General features: G+C 36.3%; 1 protein-coding gene across 1 annotated transcript in view; it reads right to left on the reverse strand.

Annotated features, from left to right (window-relative positions):
- The window catches only part of LOC104521522 (VRK serine/threonine kinase 1), a 29053-nt gene extending 15959 nt beyond the window's left edge, over positions 1-13094 (reverse strand). The window contains exons 1-9 of the mRNA XM_010163550.1: positions 12937-13094; positions 11383-11438; positions 6988-7057; positions 6507-6594; positions 4934-5042; positions 4682-4774; positions 3548-3680; positions 2150-2270; positions 1046-1104 (exon numbers count right to left, since the gene is read on the reverse strand). Of these exons, the coding sequence (XP_010161852.1) occupies positions 1046-1104; positions 2150-2270; positions 3548-3680; positions 4682-4774; positions 4934-5042; positions 6507-6594; positions 6988-7057; positions 11383-11438; positions 12937-13093 (886 nt within the window). The 5' untranslated portion in view covers position 13094. The remainder of the gene's footprint in view (positions 1-1045; positions 1105-2149; positions 2271-3547; positions 3681-4681; positions 4775-4933; positions 5043-6506; positions 6595-6987; positions 7058-11382; positions 11439-12936) is intronic.
- Positions 13095-20325: the final 7231 nt, after the last annotated feature.

Raw genomic sequence — 20325 nt, forward strand, 5'->3', positions numbered from 1 at the left:
CTGTACTACAACATGTTTTAGAAAAAATTATACCAAGGCTCATTACCCAGTGATGACAGCATCACTGTTTTTTTACACGTTCCCTGCAATGAAGAAAACAGTCAGTTGTAAAAAATGTAACAGGCCATTCTTCACCACTGAATGCTTGTTTACTTACTTCTTATGTCTATATCTAAAAAATTGAAAGGAAATTCAATGTTACCTCAGAACTTCATCAGTTCAAGACTGAAACATATTTAAAAATACATGAAACATTTGAACACTAAAAAGCCAAACAAGTCACACTTGACAGAGAACACTCTTTTCTTATCACCAGGAGTAGCCAGAAATAACTAAATATTTAAGTTTAACATCCCAAGAAAATATATTTCTAATAGAGTCAGGCTTAAAAAAAAAAAAAACAAAAAAACTCAACCACTTAAAATCACCAATGCTACACAGAAACAATCTAGATTTCAACTTTGTATTATTCTATATTTTGCATCTCTAAAATTCAGTTGTGAAAAATCAACTTGCACGTTTCATGGTTGCAAATACTTAATATGGTCTTTAGTCAGAAGCAACAGTCTGCAGTTCATATGACTGTCATCAAAAGGAAAAGTCTAAACTTCCAATCAACAATCTAATTCATGCCAATTTGTTGTTGCTGATAAAAGAAGAAAAATGAGTATATACCTCAGTAAACAAGGTGGACTTAAAGAAGCAACAGATTGGAGTATAATGCCTGAGATACACCCCTCAGGAAAAAAGATGCTGACAATCTGACAACTCCTCACCTTTTGCAGCAACTGAATTGATCTGTTTTTAATGGAATACAGAGTAGCACAGCCTTCCCTTCTACACACTCAACGTGCCCCATGTAAAGACAAACTTCAGAGCTTCTACACATTGTCTAAAGTTGTGTAAAATTTGGTGATGGCACCCAAACAGATTGATGGATTTTTTATTTTTTTTTTTAAGAAAAAAGACATTGAACCAAATTATTCAAGAATGCTCACCACATGGTACAAACCAAAGTATTGTAATTTAAAATAGCTCCTCTTACCTGGTTTATTTTTCCCAGGAAAGCATTTGTCCATCAAAACTGAAATATTATCTCTACATCTGAAAAACAAAATTATTCAAAACTATTGTTTCTTTCAAAGTTTGAGTCTTGCCCAGTTCTGACGAACTTTTTAAGTACTTAGCTTGGGCCACTGTCAGAGACAGGAAACACTACTAGATAAAGCTTTGGTATGACCTAGCACAGCCATTTTTAGGAGTGAAGTACATTTGAGAACCTGACAAATGCCAGACAGGCAATCTCAAATATGGTAAGTTTTTGTTTAACAGTTGTAGATTCTTATAAAAGCAAACAAGTGGAAGACTGAAGGAAAATAACTGGTCTGTTTTAAACCCTCAATGTTCTCACCTCTTCCTGCCAGAGAACTCTCTCTCTTGCTGATATTATTCACAGCATCCCTGCCAAAATAATAACTGGGGGGAAGGGTGGGGAGCTTCACTAACATTGATGGGGGCTAAAGTGTTAAAAGTAGAGTTAAGGCAGGCAGATAACAAGTATTTGTTAATGAGACAGAAACGGCCGTGCTGGGACAACTTTCTTCATATTAAATATCTGACAAGAGAGGGTTGAGCAGCGCTGGGGGGAAGATGAAGGAATGTAACAGTGAGGAAGAGGGACAAAAAATTACTAAAAATCCCATATTAGTAGCCCTTTAGCTGGAATGATGCTCAAAGACATTTAATATGCACCTTTAGCTCTCATCTCTGACGTTGACTTCAGAGCATGGTGTTATAAAGGCTACTCATATTCCACACTTCAGTTCTCTCTCTGTAAAGTAGGACTAATGGTTACCCGCATACCAATAAAAGGGCTTTTTGGCTTAACCATGGCAGTATTCTAAAGCAACAGTACTGTGGTGGATAACTAAGTATCTCACATATGCAAAAGAAGATAGAAGAGAGCAGTACAAGTAAAGTTTAATTACAAGCCAAGAATACATGAGACACAATGAAGGGAAACTGGGGGTTACACAAAACAATAGCCTACTCACCAAAAGGGAACAGGAAGTACAAAGTATTTCTACACTAAGACATTTCCATTTCTATTTTCAATTTCAGAAGAAAAAGGAAGAAAGTGGTTTCTCACCTGATTTTTGAGTCTCTGACAAGATTTGGATCTTTCAAACTATCCTCCCATGGTAGATGGCCACTAAGCCAATGAATCATACAGTAACCCAAGATCTCCAGATCACCACGTCTCGATGGTGCTAAATATACACAAACACACATAAAACGAGCTGTGAGAGCAGCTTATAAAGCACATACATTTTAGTAACAGTTAAAATTTGTAAAGATCTTAAGACAATAGAAAGCCAATGCTAACAATGTAACATTACTGTATCTGTTATTTATTTTAGCGTGAAGGCAAGGAAGAAAAAAAAATACTGTTCCTAATCTTGAAGGAAAACATCATTTTCAAGTCCTTTATCAATCTCTTTATTCTACTCAAGGGTATGACATGCTGTAGTTATCCCAATTTGGGAAGCTTTTTAAGTACTCAGATTGTGGAAAAAATGGAGCAAGTTAGTGAAGTGATTGACTCTCTGTTCAAAACAGTTTTTACTTCCCTTCTGTAAAAAGGTAATAGTGCTAAAACCTCAGCTCCTGCAAAAAAATATGCCACAATGCTGAAATATTTTATGTGGCCTGAAAACAGAACAAAGGACAGTAACAGATCAGATCACTAAGCCTTGCCAAAAAAAAAAAAACCAAAAAAAAACAAAAAAAACCAAAAAAACCCCAAACCATGTACATTGATCACAGACTACACTAAAAGTATAAACGAGTAAATCAAGTCACCTTTATTCATGTTCAGTTTTAAGCTTGGGTGCAACAACTCATCCTGAATAATAATTTTCAACACCTGATATTTTTGCAGGACACAATTTAATGCTAATAAAACAAAATTTAAGAATGAAGAAAATAAAATTGGTGTTCACTATAAAACTTCAATGTTTTATCAGACATAGACCAGTTCTTTCATGTTTAACCTTTTCTCACTACTTGCCTTTTGATCATCAGCAACCATAGGCACAAACAAAGTTTTGTTAAAAAACTTCTAAATATTAAGCTATAAACAAGATAAAGAATATAGTGTAACTTTGCCAAACATGAAGGAACAAAGTTCACATTAATAACAGAAACTATTTATCTCCTGAAAACAGGGTCTGTTTTTCTATCAAGATCTCATAAGCACTATTCCATTTCTACTTAGCTAATAAAAAGCAATACAATAAACACCTTAACAGTCTTCATAAACTAAGGAAATCTATTTCAGAAAGTTACATTAAAAATACAATAAATTAATATAAAAGTAAAAATTAGTAAATGGAAAAAAAAAAAGGCAGCATAGTCCATAAAGAAAAAAAATTCTAGATTCGGAAACCTGGTTGTTTACAAAACTCAATGCAGCAAATAAATTATTTTGTACTTATAAAAGGATTCACAAACGCCTGTGGCTGAGAACAAAGTTTTACATGCTTACCCACACCCTTGTGTGCATCAATACTGGTATATTCAATAGTTCCATCATGACATCTTTTAGGATCTTCTTTATATGCTTTGTGAACTCCTTCAGGACAGTATCGGTAGGCAAGTCCATAATCCACCAAGTAGACCTAGTAATTTCCACAAAGAATTTTAAGATTAAAGAACTATAAATACAAAAAAATAAGCAAATAATAAATGTAACTCTCAACCATTCTCTCAACCATTATAAGAACTTCTTATAAAGTATTAAGAACGGTGAGGTTTTTTACTTTAAATGATCCTCAGTGCTTTATTGAGGTTACTACATATGACTTGAAAACAACAGGTCAGATAGGTTTTCTTGTTTTCCATATAGAAGTCTAATCTGGATGCAGTTTTTTGCTTATGCAGAGGACAAGTACAGTAAAATAGTTATTACCAGCAAGATTAAATATCCCAAAAAAAAAAAAAAAAAGTAATGTTCATAGAGATATAAATACCCTTACTGTCCCACCCTCTTTAAAGTCAGCTGTCCCATTTGAACACTGCTACACACTATTACTTCTCACTAACACCACAGCTACTTTAAGAAAACTGATATTATTTTACTTATTTCATGGGCTAAAACATTTGGGTAAGAAGACATACATAATTCTGAAACTCTACTATTCATTGCTTGAATAGTAAAGAGAGTTAAAAATGCATAAAAATGCAAGACTTCTGTAAATCAAGTGGAACAATCAACACTTTAAAGACCAATTTTTCCAAGTAACAGAACACTTATCTGATGGATTTCTTGAACAAAGGAATGAGGTAACAATGCAGACAGGCAAACATAATTTACCAGTGTGCTATATAATTTCAGACTTCCACCTGCAAATACCTATTTGTGAGTCAATTTTTTCTTTTTTTAATCTTGAGAATTTCTCTAGAATATTATTTAGGCCAAATAGTCAATTTGATAACTGTCCTGCAAAAGGCATTAAAAAAATCGTAGAATATTAACTAGATATAAATGTCAAGCAGAAAAAAATGTTACCATATATAGTCTTAAAAATGAGCTTCTGCTAGATTTCACAGGTTCAAAGCACTTCCATGTGTTATCAAATAGAAGGTTTAAAACATGAAGAATAAAATGCATTCGAAATACCTGATTAGGGTTCTTGTAACTCAGAAGGAGGTTTGCGGCCTTGATGTCACCATGCACGTATTCATGCTCGTGGACGTATTCCAGAATATCAAGCTAACAAAACAAAATACAGTCCTATAAATGCAGTACCCAGCTCCACCCAGCAGAGGACCTGTACTCAGCACAAAAGTGTGATTTAACCGAAAGACACCGGGAAGTCAGATTGTAAAAATATCATATATTATATAATATTATATATTTTTTTAAACTTACTATTCTCAGGCCTAATTGTAGTACAGTTTTATGAGAAAATCGCTTTGCATTCTCTTCATACATCTTCTGAAGATCTCTGCCAAATCGGTCCATTATCATAAATCGATAACTAAACACAAGGGGGAAAAAAAAAAACAAACAGCAAAATTACTGAATTGTACTCAGCACAGTAGTTTACTTATGTGTTAATTGTACAAATTACTGATTGAAAACATCTCAACAGATAAACTACAGGCACACAGAAATATATGTGGGAAATACTTAACTTCTTTTTAAAATGTTGTACATCAGTTCTTAACTTTTTTTATATCAGCTAGTCAAAAGTTTGTCCATCAAAAGAACTGTTCTTTATTCCCAACTAATTATGCAACACAGTAACAAGCGCCCACAGAGCAAAACATCTGTACTGCAATTCACTATAGGTAAAACCAAGCATCAATTACTTACAGAAACACATTTTTGCCTTGATAAATGACTAAGTACCATAACATGGTCCCTTTAAAAAGTTTGTTTCTTGAAATCTATTGCAACCTTTTAAGCTATTATTAAAACAAAAAATCTCTCACTTACCAAAGGTGTTCTAATATTCATTGCTATTGCCAAACTGGTTCTATTACTGTAACAGCTCATAGTGACTATATTAAAGAAACTCATGCATTAAACATTGAGTGCAAATAAAAGGGGAAATAAAATGTAATAATAAAATGTAAATAAAAGGGGAAAAAATATCATTTTGCTATATTTACTTTTGCCTCTCAAAATTAATAATTTTTTTTTTTTATTACATTAGTTTTAAAGCTGAGGACCTACTGAAACAATATTTCTGACATACCAGGGCATACATACCAACTGCCCCTATGTAGTGGTCAACATAAAGAAGTCTGACCTACTATAAGCTGCCAGAGAACCACTAAAACTCCTTTGCAGCATAGCTGTTAACAGTCTTTGTTTCCTAGTGCACTTTCTGTAACATAAACAGGCATCCCATTCAAGACCAAGTTACAAAAACCATTCATGATATGGAATAATGCTAAAAACTATCCCTAGACTTAAGACAAATTTGACATGAGACTAGCAATTATTCTAGCTCACAGAATAAGTAAAAAAAACCCCACACAACCAAACAAACAACCCTATTCCTAAGGAGAATAAAGCATATTTAGAGAAAGCACCAAGTCCTTTATATGTGAATGAAAATACTCTAAGTGTAGACCACAAGAAAAACTTTAAAGGTAGCCATATTATTCAAGACCTACCCATTCGTAGCCAACTTTATTTTAATTCAAATATGAAAAGCTTCTAAACCAGACTGCACAGCAGGGCATAGCACCATATATTACCATCACTGTTTTCCACCAATGTTCAAGACAAGTGGAAACAAACTGAGTACAATTAAAATGTATCTATTCAACTATTCCTTAAACACACCCTGTTAGGAACACAGAACTATGCAGCAGAAATGAACAACATGAAGATAGGTGGAAAATACACTCTATAAAGCAAATAAGGTTAAAAGGGATAGTGGTTGTGGATGAAATTAATCCCCATATACGCCAATGAAAGATATATTCACCTGTTTCCATTTTTTTCATGCAAACCAGAACCCCAGTATCTTGGTACACCTAAATATTTCAATTTATGGGACTTAGTCCACTTCTGAACTGAAAACACAAATAAAGATAAATTAATGAATTTGCATCAGTAGAGACTTATATCAAAAGGGTGTACTCGCACCACTTAGTTTCTGCATACAGGTGAGCTGCTTATTTCATGGAAACTTGGATGCAAAGTATACTGGAAAGTTCATGATGCATACATTAGAGGGACAGAAATGCAACTAAAGATTTAATTTAGACAATACCATCAACACAACTATTAAAAAACATTTTACCAAAACCCCTAATTTTACTATATGTCTGAATTAGGTTTCAATTATTCAAAAATAATTTTGAAAATTACCTAAAAAGATTCTATTAAAGTTCGACCACACTCCTGTAGGCAATATTTTCCTAAATGCTTGTAGTTCATTAAAAACATTTTAATAGACTGCTTACTTTCATCTGGCTTAGCAGCTCGCATGTAGAACTTTAACTCAGTAAAAAGAGGTCCATTCTGGCTGGGTTCCTTTAAGACAATTTAAAATTAGTTAAAAACTGCTGTGTTAGTGTCTAATAATTATTAAAAGCTCACAAAATGTAACATTCACCCTATAGAAGCATATTCTCCCTCAAATGCTCAACCCAGTGCTGATAAATTCAATAGAATATGTTCTTTTTATAAAAGAAGGTTGGCTATAAAAAGTTATTTTTATTATAAATTGCTTAACATTAAAGGTATCAAGGAATCCTTTCCAATAACAAAAGATAAAAGAATAACAAATTAAATGAAATGTATAAAAATATTAACAATAATTGGGAAAAGTTTAGCATAATGTTTAAACAACTATCATTATCTCGGATTTTCCAGATTAAAGCTGGATTGCATCAGTTGCAATAGTCATTAGTGAGCCTAAAATAACACCTGAAATTATTTGATGGAAAAATCTTAACAAAAGTTAAATTCTTGCTGAACATAAGGGATTTTATTCCCTTCATACATTAGTTAGTCAAGGTAAAAACTACAGAGGATTTCACAATTTCTCTTAAACTAAATTCTAAAAACTACACCTATTTTGGCTGCAGAATCTACCTTGTATTTAAGCTAATATATGGTATTTCAGTTCCATTTTCTAGGGACAAATCTACGGTCACCACCTATTACAAGTCAAGTGCAAGAGAGAAACTGGTTTAAAAAAACCACTAAATCTTTGAAATATTGCAAGAATGGCAAATGGGCAACTATCCTGACTACATTTCCAGAACTTAGCGCAGAAAAGAAAATAAGTTATTTTAAGTTTTGTAATTTTTAAGTGATTGATTTTGAGATAAGCTTAAGCAATTTATTTTGGTCTAGATACTAATATAAGTCAAAATTTATTCTATCTCAGTGAAAATGCCTGTTTTGGAATATCCCACACTTTAAAAAAATCTAACAAAAAAAAAAAGTACATGATTACTGGCAAAGAAACCCAGAAAGAATACAATCGCGTGATACTAGCAAAAGTTCAAAGACATACAACATCCATCTTCAGTGGTTTTAATTGTAACTTTTAAATGCATATGTAGTGATCCAGCAAAGTGCTAAAGGCTAGACTGTTCCACTCAGCCAACAGTGGTACACTGCTGTCTGACATTAAGGAAGCAATATAAAGAGGTCAAATAATTCACTGATCAACGTGGGCTTTAGCGTGCATCTGATGTTTTGGCTCAGAGGCTGAGCAGGAAGACCAGTCAGAATGAGAGCAGATAACCAGCTTAGGCACCACTCCTAGGCCTGGACACTCGATTACAAAGCTACCACCTATCTCCACCTCATTTTCTCCAGCAGCACTGCCCTGATAAACAATGGAGCCAACACAACAGGTTTTTGGTCCCTCCTTCTGGGACCAACATTCAGACTTAAGCCATAAACCTGAAAAAAACCCCCATAACTAGCCCAACTGATCAGTGCATGTAAACTTTGGTTCATGCATATCTACTTTCAGTTATTTATCCACTGTGGACAACAAACTAGCAACTACCTCAGACAAACATTATTTGACCTATTCACTTGTTTCTGTGTGACATAATCCATTAATACTCTAACTTAATTAGAATATAAATGATACATATTATTTTGATTCCATCTACATAGGTTTGGAGAATGTTATTTTCTTACTAAAATACAGGGAAAAATTGTAGGAGTTAAAAATTCTCAAAATATTTATATTTAAATTATTCCACAAAAGTTATGACTCAGTGCTGAAAAAAGAGTCATCTTTCTCTAGTCAGAGTAAAAGCTGAAAATCTGTTATCTTTTCATACTTAAGGGGATGGATAAATGATTTAACCACGAAACAGATCTTCATGTTCACTCTGAAGCTGTTTCCCGATAATACCAGTAATTCTACATACAGATAAATAAATGCATATGCTATATTAAAAAGGCTCGTGCAATGATGCCCAATATTTGCCATACTCGTCATCTTAGAATACACTAAAACCAGAAAGACTTCAAAAATAAATTCCTACAACTTTTCGCCCAGGTTCATTCTAAACAAGATTTCCAAAACTGAAATTGAAGTCTAATTAGAAAAGATACCATAATGAAAGATTACAGAGTATAGGTTGACACCCAACAAATTTCTTTAAGGAGCATTTTAAGAATTCTGATTTTTTCAGTCAGCAATTTAATGAAGTGTTATTAAACTCTGCATCCACTCCTGAACAATGACATCTGAAAGGACCACATGTTAAAAAGCATTGCTTTTTTTTTTTTTTAATAAAAACTGTTATTCATTTTGTTCTGCTCAGACATCAATACTATGAGGATATGTCAAAGACTAAGCCAATTTCCATCCTGCTTTAATAGCTTAATTTGAAGAACATTACTACAGAAGCACATATTTTGTTAAACACTAATAATTGTTCAAAGCTGTTAACCACTTTGCTTCAGCTGACAGATCAACTAGCAATCACCCAGGCACCAGAAAATAGGCCCTTATCTGTAGTTGTGTTATACTATACTGTAGAGGCATAATACATTATGGGTCATTTGTGAGGGCAGCATAAAGACTGAGGCTACTCTTTATTGCCATAAAGACAAAATTATAAAAGACAAATTAAAAGTGAGTAGTCATCCGGGAGATTAGCAATGGGGGTATTCATAAATTGCTGCAACAAAGTGAATTGAGCATAAAAGCAATGCAAGTTATGACAACTCTTCCCATATTCAGAGCCCAAAGTGGAGAAGAGAAGCAGATGGGCAGGTTTCAGACTCAGGGCAAGAGAAAGGTAGCAATTACACACAGCATAAAATAATGCATAACTGATCATTTTCCAAGCAAGTCAAACTGGATTCTTCCAGGAAACTTCAATGTCTCTCTGCTTCCTGTCTAGCCCAAGCTCACCAGGAGCCAGGAATTAGGAGCCACTGCCGATAATTTGAATGTCTATTATCTGCCTCTAGAACAGGCCACAGCTCCTGCATAATGACACCTCCTGCCCTCGATGGCACAGGCTGGACATACAAAAGCAGGTTACTACCATGCAACAGCAGCAGACCAGGGCTCCTGGTCTGTGTGGAATTCCTGCCCAGAAACACCTAAGGCAGCAGCAGTACACTGATGTTGAAAGTGTGGTAGTTTGACATTTGCATCGTAAGCAGTGTTTTTTTCAGCAACTGACAACATTTTGGAAAGAGGGTCATCACCGACAGTACCTTGGGTGTCTGAACAGTATCAAACCCAGTCCTCTAGCATTTCCCTATAGTCAGCAGATATAAATATCAAGATTAAAGGCACATACTAAGTAAAATGTATTTTATTCTAAATTAACCTGATCTTTTAGTTTCAGGAACAAATGCTAAAAGTATTAACATATTTACATAAGTGGCCAGCTATTGCAGTAAAGCATTTCAGTATCACCATATAGTTTAATAAATAAAAGATTAAAATATTGCAGTTCTGAACTGTGCTGAAGAACTAATTTCTTTAATGTTGTTAAGTTCTTGTACAGTTTTCTGGTGTTTGCTTTTGTCACAGGACCACAAGTACCACCAAGATAATGAATAGTCTGGATCTACTATGGCTATTCCCATATTCCCAGGTTTTTTTTACTAAGAATTTACCAGGAAACCATATATAATAGTAGGATCTATATAAAATAATCTAGCAAAATTTGAGGAAAAATACTTTATGCCTTAGGAAGAAAACATAGCCAAATCAAGTTAAATAAATCTTTTTTTATTTTAAGATTAAAAACATAAAAAAAATTCAACTAATAAAAAGAATTTGCTGATTTGCTACTATGGGCTAAAAATGAGCTATCAACAATGCTGCTTCTTCTTTATAATCATTAGGTTAAAAAAAATTATGTCAATGCAATTTTAATTCAATAGAAATTAGAATACATATGTGTTTTATGATAAAACATTTAAAGGACGTTATATCTGTGGGGACTTCGGGAATCGAAGTTTTGCTGTTTGTACTCCCAAGCCATCTGTCAGCTTACCAACATCCAGTGGTGAGAAACAGTTCACACAGACTCACTGATGAATCACAGAAATTCTCCAAAAGCTAGCCAGATTTCATTCATTTTGTGATCTCTGGGCTGCTTACAGGAAGTAGCAATTGAAATAGAATCTGATCCATTTTATTAACCTTTTTCAACTCCGCTGATGTTCCATTATCCACCCTCATATATCGGAGCTCTAATTCTCAGCAGTGTTCCTCTATATCACCACAATTTCTTTTCTTTTATACAGTACTATGCAATTGTATTATTTTCAGTCAGAAGATGTTTTAAACTATACACAGTATTCTAGAACAAACATTTTCAAGTTGTGAAGTAGAGATTCAAATGCTCTCTTACCACTTTTGCAACATAAGGTGCATCACTGCCAACTGACTTCGAAGAATTAACATCAGCTGTTAAAAAGGAAGCATTTGTTAGTAGCAGGAAACTGTCAAAAAACATACACTTATTTGCTATGCAGCACGGACAAACAAATGACAAAGCAGCTAAGTACTGATGTGAACACATTATCAGTACCTTAAACTTTGGCAAAAGAACTACTCTATATGCCAAGACTATATGCAGACTCAGTCTTGCATTCTCCCTTATGTTTGAGGAGAACAGGAAGTTTATTAAATAAAGGAGTTATTTTTTATTATTCAGTAAGATTTTCCTAGTCAATAGCATTTCTTTCCTTTTCTAGGACTGTGATGAACATACACTGTTGTTGACATAAAGATGAAAAACACATCTGTCCTACTATTTTGCCATGTCACATATCCAGAAGTGGCTTTTTCTTGCTATTAAGCTCTTGATATTTGTGACAGAAGGAGATACAGGTCTGAAGGACATCAAGTTAGGCAAGCACAAAGTACAGGAATAGTCAAGGGAACAGCTTTGTGAAAATGATGGGGAAGCGGAGGGTAAGCTTTGGCTTGAGTGAAGCAGGCTTTCTTAACATGAAGAACTACATAATTTAAGTGATCTGGAACTCCAATTTCAGTAAATTTAGTAGCTCTGAGCAAGTAGAGGGTTTCTTTGGCTAGAAGCCACCGACTGGTCTTGTTTTCTTTCTCAGTCCACTTATGCTGCAGTTTGTTCATTTTGAAAGCAGGATGGATTTTTAATTTTTTTTCTCAACTCAGCATGAACTCACTGACATTTTTTCACCAAGAGGAAGAAGACCATATACATGTAGCAAGAGAAAACCTTATTATCATGATCACATTAACTTTCAGCTCTTCAAAATTGTTTGGAAAATGACCAGGGGCAATCAAGTTTTTTCTAATTCCCTGAGGTATCTTCAAGACCTCTCTTTTATGTTCATCCATTCAAATAACAGAGATACTAAGTATGGAACACTATCCACTAAAAGAAGTTTTCCCTGAATTCAATAAACAGCATTGCAAAACAAGATCTGTGCTGATGCTTTAAACTGTGAAGTCCAGTATTTCAATTTGTTTTGACCATTAGTTACATAAAAAAAGTATACAACTTAAGTCAGAAGTTCATAAGGCAACGAAAAAGTCAAAAGCACCAAAATCAAAACCAGGAAAAATACTGGTTGATCACTAGCCTCCACAGAATATGCTTAGAAAGTTTCAGTTCAAAATTTGTCATATAAGGACACTCATGCAAAAATTTGTTCTTTCAGTTAGACCAAAACCAAATTTTAAAAAATTCTACTTTTTAGCTGTGAGAGTTTAATCTCCTACAACCATGGTGCTTACAATGACCACTTGCCCATTTGTCCTTTTTTTCCAACACCATGAACCAAGCTGAGGTTCTAGTAAAAAAGATCACTTGAAGACACTTGGTGTTTCTAACTTAGGGTCAATTTTTCATTGCTTTGAATAAGGATAAACATCTCACTCTCTGTTTTAAAGCATTATCAAACACCATTATACTTACCAAGGTACAGGCGCCCAAAGCCTCCTTGCCCTATAGGGACACCTAATTTCCATTCTTTTCTTGCTGTATCTGCTAGAACCTCCCCCAGAGCAAACACTTCTGCAAGCTTCCTTTTTGCAGGGGCTCTTTTTCCAGCAGTCTTCTTATTATATGGCATTTTCCCTGGATGGAGAGGAGGGAAGGGAAGGAAAAATGTTTAAAAAGCACAGGTTACATGACAACTTCATTGCCATCAATTCTAAGTGAAAAACAACTAATTTTTCCAGACACCACAAAAAAAATTCGACAGCAAAAATCTGCATAAGAGAAACCTATTAGCAGACCTTCTATAACACACACTAGAAAAATCTCAGAATCTATCGTACTCAATCAATCACAAGTTTAAACTTAGAAAAAAGTAAACTAATGAAATAAAGCTCCTCAGTTTTCCTGGCCTGAAACTTGATTATCAAAGAAGTGTCATAACGCCCAGGTCTTCAGTAATAATATGAGGTATTCCTCTCAGCTGTAGAAAATATGACAAAAAATTAAGCCATTCAAACAGTTAATTATAGTACATAACCACCTATTTTGAGATTGTAAAAGTATTACTGCTGTGTTCTCCCAAACTCAGGTCTCAGATAAGCAATATTTCCAGAAACATAACTGGAACCAAACACAGGCACCTTTCTGCAGAACAGGCCTCATTTTGAGCAAATAAATGTTTTGACTTTTTATGAGAGTCAGATTTTGATTTACAGAACTTACTGAATATGCAGCCATGTGTATTGGGTTTGCATGGCAAGGTTTTGGTAGCAGGGGGAGCATAGGGGCAGTTTCTCTGAGAAGCTGCCAGAGGTTTCCCCCATGTCTGACACAGCCAGTGCCAGCCAGCTGCAAGACAGACCCACTGCTGGCCAAGGCCGAGCCCATCAGCCACAGCAGTAGCGCCCCTGGGATAACGTATTTAAAAAGGGGATAAAGTTCCTGCACAACAGCAATTGCAGATGGAGAAGACAGGAGTGAGAATACACAAGATAAACAACTCTGCAGACACCAAGGTCAGTGAAGAGGAGGTGCTCCAGGCACTGGAGCAGAGATTGATGGTGAAGACCATGATGAGGCAGGCTGTCCCCTGCAGTCAATGGAGGTCCATGGTGGAGGGCATATCCACCTGTAGCCCATCAAGGACTCCACACTGGAGCAGGTGGATGCCTGAAGGAGGCTGTGACCCCGTGGGAAGCCCACGCTGGAGCAGGGTCCTGGCAGGACCTGTGAACCCGTGGAAAGAGTAGCCCATGCCATAGCATGTTTGCTGGCAGGAGCTGTGACCCTGTGGGGAACCCATGCTGGAGAAGTGAATGAAGAACTGCAGTGCACAGGAAGGACTCATGCTGGAGAAGTTCATGGAGGACTGTCTCCAGTGGGCGGGGCCCCAAGCTGGGAGAATTTGAGGCATCCTGAGGAGGCAGGAGCAGCAGAGACAACCTGTGATGAACTGACCACAACTCCCATTCCCATCCCCATGTGCCACTCAGGGGGAGGAGGTAGAGAAAATCAGGAATAAAGTTGAACTTGGGAAGAAGGGAGGGGTGGGGGGGAAGGTGTTTTTAAGATATAGTTATTTCTCATTTCCCTACTCCGATTTGATTGGTAATAAACTAAAATAATTTTTCCCCAAGTTGAGTCTTTTTTGCCTGTGATGGTAACTGGTGAGTGATCTCTCTCTGTCCATATCTCAACCCATGAGCCCTTCATTGTATTTTCTCTCCCCTGTCCAGCTGAGGAGGGGAGTGATAGAGCAGCTTTGGGGGGCCCCTGGCATTCAGCCAGGGTCAACACACCACACCATGATATGGCAAAGAATGCACTAGATCTCTTTACATGAAAGGCCTTCATGGTTTGTTTTACAAATAACTGATCTGTCCCTCCAAAACACATACAAACAGAGCCACAGTTATTTTCTAAAAGGCAACATTCTGACTGGTGGGATTTTATTATTATTTTATTTTGCCTGGGGAAGCAGGAAGGAATATTAATACATAATTCATGACATTTCTGGATAGCAAAATATTTTTTCCCATTAGTCTAGCTACTCAACACAATAACCCTAAGCCAAATCCAGTTACTTAACATCAGTTTTCCTCTTTTAGTTCTAATGTTCCTCTACGACTTTTTTAATTTCCCAAATAGAAAACTTCATAACATGACAGTTGTTCCAAAAGCACTCTCCCCTCTACAAACCTCTTTTCTGACTGGGTAGTATCTTCAGGAAATTTTCTTTCCCAAATAATGTCTGTCACCCAAAGAACATTTGAAGAGAGCAGCCCATACCCACTTCTCTGTATTTCTACCATTACTAAATGCAAGAATAACTGTCAAGTTTCCTGAAAACATTATTCTATCTGCTAATACTTAAGTCTGCAGCTGTGATTGACCAAACCCCTAGTGGTGGAAAGCAACTGAGCAAAGCCCAACAATGGATGGAACACTCCATGGAGTGGGAAAAGGTGATGTGCCCAGGAGTAGAGGTGATAATGCAAAGGAGATCACTTTAGCTCAACACAGAAGGGACCAGTGGGTGCCCTTTGTTTTAGGTAAACAGATAAATAACAATTGAGTGGAGCTCAAAATTTTTGAGTGGATCAAAGTGTTGTGCAAATATCTCCCCAGGTTAGCTGGCCAGTGTGAGGGGAGTGAAGATTAGGCTCAGCCCAATTTAAGAGTATAAAAACTAAACAACTAGCAAAAGACTTTTGAGGAGAATAATGGGCCTGAGCTGGTTTCAACCCAGGTATTCCTTCCCAGTGGCTGGGAACACCAGCATCATGACAGTGAGTAATTATAGAGATTGGTAATGGGAATCGCATCGGTACTGTGACTGAGTACTGCAATTGCTGTATTTTGCTGAGTGTAACTTGCGTTTTTATTGCTTTCAGTGTATTTTGTATCACTCTCCTAAATCAGAAATCCCATATAACATCGATTATCTTCAAATAAGTAAATTTGATATTAAATATTATGTCCTCCATGTGTGGAAGATCTAAAAAAACTTGGTCAGAGAGTATTGGACTCTGGCAGCAAGCAGTCTGCACGAACCACTGTCACTCAGTATAGGAATAAACACAGAAGAGAAGGTGTGTGATTCCATGCCAAAGACAAGGTCTGCTTTTTCAGAGTCCTTATTAATCTGAGAAGTATCTCTGTCATAGAACCACATCCAAATACCTACTGCAGTTAAATGAATAACTTCAACAGAACAGTATTATGAAATACCCACACCACAGGAAGAGATTGGTATTTATCACTACCTACATTGCACAAGCTTCCTCATTATCACAAAACAGGATGTTTTACTTCTGCATTACTTTCCCACATTTCCATTTACTTCTATACAGTAACATTCTCTATAACCAAGATACAGTTTTGACATTTAACACTTAGATTTTAAGACTAATTTTACCCACAGCTTTTTCCATCCCTGTCTTCAAGAAACTCCTCTCTTTACACCTCTTCTTTATCTTCAAAGTGATACATACTGTACTGTTTTAGAGGAAGGTTCTTTCTCTAGATTTCCTACAGGAGAAAAACAAGGCTTCCAAGCACCAAATGCAATTCCAGCTAGCTCAGCTAAGACCATACCAATGAGAACATAATGGTGTCAAAGCATCAGAAGGAACAGAGAAATGGCTAATTGATACCACTTACAAGAGCAGGCCAAAAAAATCACGCCAGACCTTTAAGTAGCTTCTCAGAACACCCAGATTAGGAAAAGGATTAAAACAAAGGACAGACTGAAACCATTAAAAGTGATAATGGGAAAATATCCCTGAAGTCTGGAGCCCCAAGACTGACTCAGATAAGGAGAAAAGAAAGCACAAAAATCAGCAGTGTTGCCTAATGACACAGATGTGGGACAAGATCACACTGTCATGTAAAGGGTACAAAAATTGACACAAAATAGCATACTGTCCTCAAATTAAGAAATAAGAGACACAAAGAGGGCTTGAAGGACTGCATCCTTTGACCTCTGAGTTACTACAAATCATTTCAGCAAGACCTGAAGAGATGCACTTAGGTGCCTGAATACTGGAGAGACTGCTATTCAGTAACAGTAAAATTTGTAGCCTCTTTTTCAATAAAGCTAGCAAGTCAGTGAAATAAAACTATTGATATGCTTCACATCTTTGACATTCACGGTGAGTCTCTTGATAGTAGCCTCACTTAAAAGGGAATTAAAATACCTCCTCGAGAGTATTAAAGAAGGAGCTGGTGTTTCCCTCTTTTTTTTTTTTTTCTCTTTTTTTTTTTTTTGTTTAACATGGTCAATAATTGTATGCCTGAAGGTATTTAGTTAAAAAAAAAAAAAAAAAAAGACAATTTCCCTTTATCCATAAAATCAAAAATTCAAAAATTCAAAATGGACATAAGTTTGAACATCCAGCTGGGAACCCTGCCCTTAACAAATACACTAGATACACATACATGGTTTCTTGGCTGTCTATATTCATATCCATCTGTTAAAATGGCAGTGTGCCTACTTACAAGTTGGTCAAACTATCAGTAGGCCATAGGTGCCAAACACTGATCGTTTTCAATGGGCAGCATGCACAATATTAAGCACTCACTCTTTTGCAAAAAAGCTGTTATCCATGGAAATATTTAAGCAATGGCTGCACATGCTTTCACATTTATTTTAATAAATCCATTCAAGGATCTTCTATTGATTGAAACCAAGAACACCTGGACACTGCAAAAAATTTCTACATGAAAATATAGAACTGCGAAAAAAAAAAAAGACAACAATAATTTTAAAAGATAATGACATTTTGGTGCAAATTCTGTCATTCTATGTGCTTTTCAACTCATGATATAGCAAACGAGTGGTTTGTCAGGAAGCTTATGAACCAGCAAACACGATGTAGAGCGGCCTGCTGTACATTGCACAACTGGAATGAAGTCAGCTACTTCTCCCTAAAAACACCTTAAAAACTCACACATCTACATACACAAAAATTCACCTTTAACTTTCCTGTATCTCAATTACCTCTCCCCATTACAAAATGGAAATATTTTCTATGCCACAGGTATTGTGAAGATTAATTCATTAGTGCCTGCAGCCATGCTGAAGTCCTTGGAAACAGAGTGCCGCAGATGTCAAGTACTAGACTATCGTTCAAGTATCAAACAGGCCCGACCCTACTTAGCTAAGGTATCTGACAAAAACTATTTTCAAGGTGCATGATTGTAAACAGCAGCATTTTATGTGGCTACAATATGCTCAAAACAAAGAATTTGCTACTAACAGAGGTCTATTTGTCTAAACTCTCTCCAAAAGCCTCTTAGTACTACAAAGGTTTTTTCTCCTGCTTCTCCCTAATAAAACAACCTGGAAGAAACTGAATACACTGTACTTGAGATATGCAGACAATTTTGCATCAGTAGTGCTATTAGTGGTGTTATCTTTACAAATGTTGCCTGCAATGGTTGCTACTCTAGCGATACTTGAACTCTTAGAATAATAAGAATAGCCACTTCTCAATTCATGTTGGCATCCATTCTCAATAAAACCCCCAAATTAAAGTAAATAAAATTTATTTCTAAGGAAGTATTTCTGCTGTGTGGCAAGTCAGACTGGTTTCTTCCTGAACCTACTCTTTTATTCTCTGGAAATTGTCATTTTTTGGTTGTTTTTCTCAGTAGGTCTTATTTGCATTCTCAACACAGAGAAGGCATGCTGGTGAACTGTGCTTCTCCTCAGGAATAAGTAGTCCCAGCAAGACCTGAAATCCACGTGTCATTAATACTGTTCATCAGTCATAGCAAGACATCTGCCTGCAAAAAAGGAAATAAAAACAAAGGAAAATGCAAGTTCTTGCTCGAGAAGTGGAAAGGAAAGAACACAACACTTTAAGACTTCTGAATACTGTAAAACTGTCTCAAAGGAGAGACCACAAAAAAAAGTACATCAAGTATCATTGCCTTGTAAAACCAAGTGAGGTAAATAGTGAACAAAGACTTTCTTGCATAAGTTGGACTTTCTGAGACTGGTCCATCATTGTGTTACATTTTTGAGTACCGCTATAATCTCATTTCCCAGCGATTAAGACATCTAACAAATAATGGTACTTATGGAGGAAGAGGCACTAGGGTTCTTTCCCCAAGAAGTAAGAAAATCTTTTTAGACAAAATGAATAAATGTATATTAGTGAGCCATAATTAATGAGTATTTCATCACAATAGCACCATATGGGGCAAATTGAACTTTTTTTTTTTTAAGCACATTGTGTGGCACACTTTTTAAAATTTCAGAATGCAGCTTGTTCAAAGATAGGAAACAGTCACTAAAAGAGGAATTACTGTGTTGCTAACTAATTTTAAATTCCCTTCTCAAGAATACATTTTCTTCTTTTGAACAGTATCTAAGGTTCTCCTGGAAATTCTGAGCATCACTCAGATAGTTATTGCAATAAAGAACACAGTGAGCTTTATAAGGTGCCAAATCATTTGTCACCCAAAATCACCTCACCACCAAACCCACAGCAAGTTCCTATACATGTGAGTAAGACAACTTAAAGGCTTTTTGATAGTTTTGCACACTGTATAAAAATCAACAGCTTTGAAATTCATTAGGAATCCTACCTCATTTGGGGATTATCCCCAAGGATTAAGTGGATAGTTTATTCCTACAGAGGAAGGCACAAGTCTTCCGACACAGTAATTAGCTACAGGATGCTTCACAACAGCTTTCTCATTTTTGCTCATGCTGAAAAGGGCCTAAGGATTCCCTATGAATTTATAAAGCCTTAAACATAAATTGAAAACTAAAGAAAGCACCAGGATTCACTCTGTTTGCAACTGTGTAAGTCTTGAACAAGGAAGGCAAATGGTTGGAAATAGGAAGGGAACAAAAACCACAACCACTGACTGACAGAAACCAGCTTAGCCCAGTTCTTGCACAACAGGCCTGTCCTGATCCCAAAACTGCAGATTTTTATTTGTAGGTTTGTATTTCTCAAAAAAAATACCAAGTTTACTTTAAAGTATAACTCAGGAATGACCCTCCCAACCAAGACGCTATTTTGTTTGTTAGCCACATAGGGATGTTCCTGAAGGTGACAAACCTCTAAGTGGCACTGACTATGAAGTTTACTCCGCCCCCAACACTTCGCCTTAGCGCTTAAAAAAAACCAACCAAACAAACAAACAAAATTAAGCTGCAACTGCGCCCGCTTCCACCAAAGGCAGCTTTAGAGCCAATAGCCCATAAAGGCACGACAAGGTGGGGGCGGGTGCAGCAGACCCCAGGAGCGACACTGACGAAGCTCAGAAGCTCTGACCCACCTACCCCCATTCTCTCCCTCCCTGCCGGCCCAGGGAGCTCCTCAGGCGCCCCGGGCTGGGACGGGG

Source organism: Antrostomus carolinensis, unplaced genomic scaffold (assembly GCF_000700745.2).
Source record: "Antrostomus carolinensis isolate BGI_N321 unplaced genomic scaffold, ASM70074v2 scaffold13022, whole genome shotgun sequence".
Taxonomy (NCBI): domain Eukaryota; kingdom Metazoa; phylum Chordata; class Aves; order Caprimulgiformes; family Caprimulgidae; genus Antrostomus; species Antrostomus carolinensis.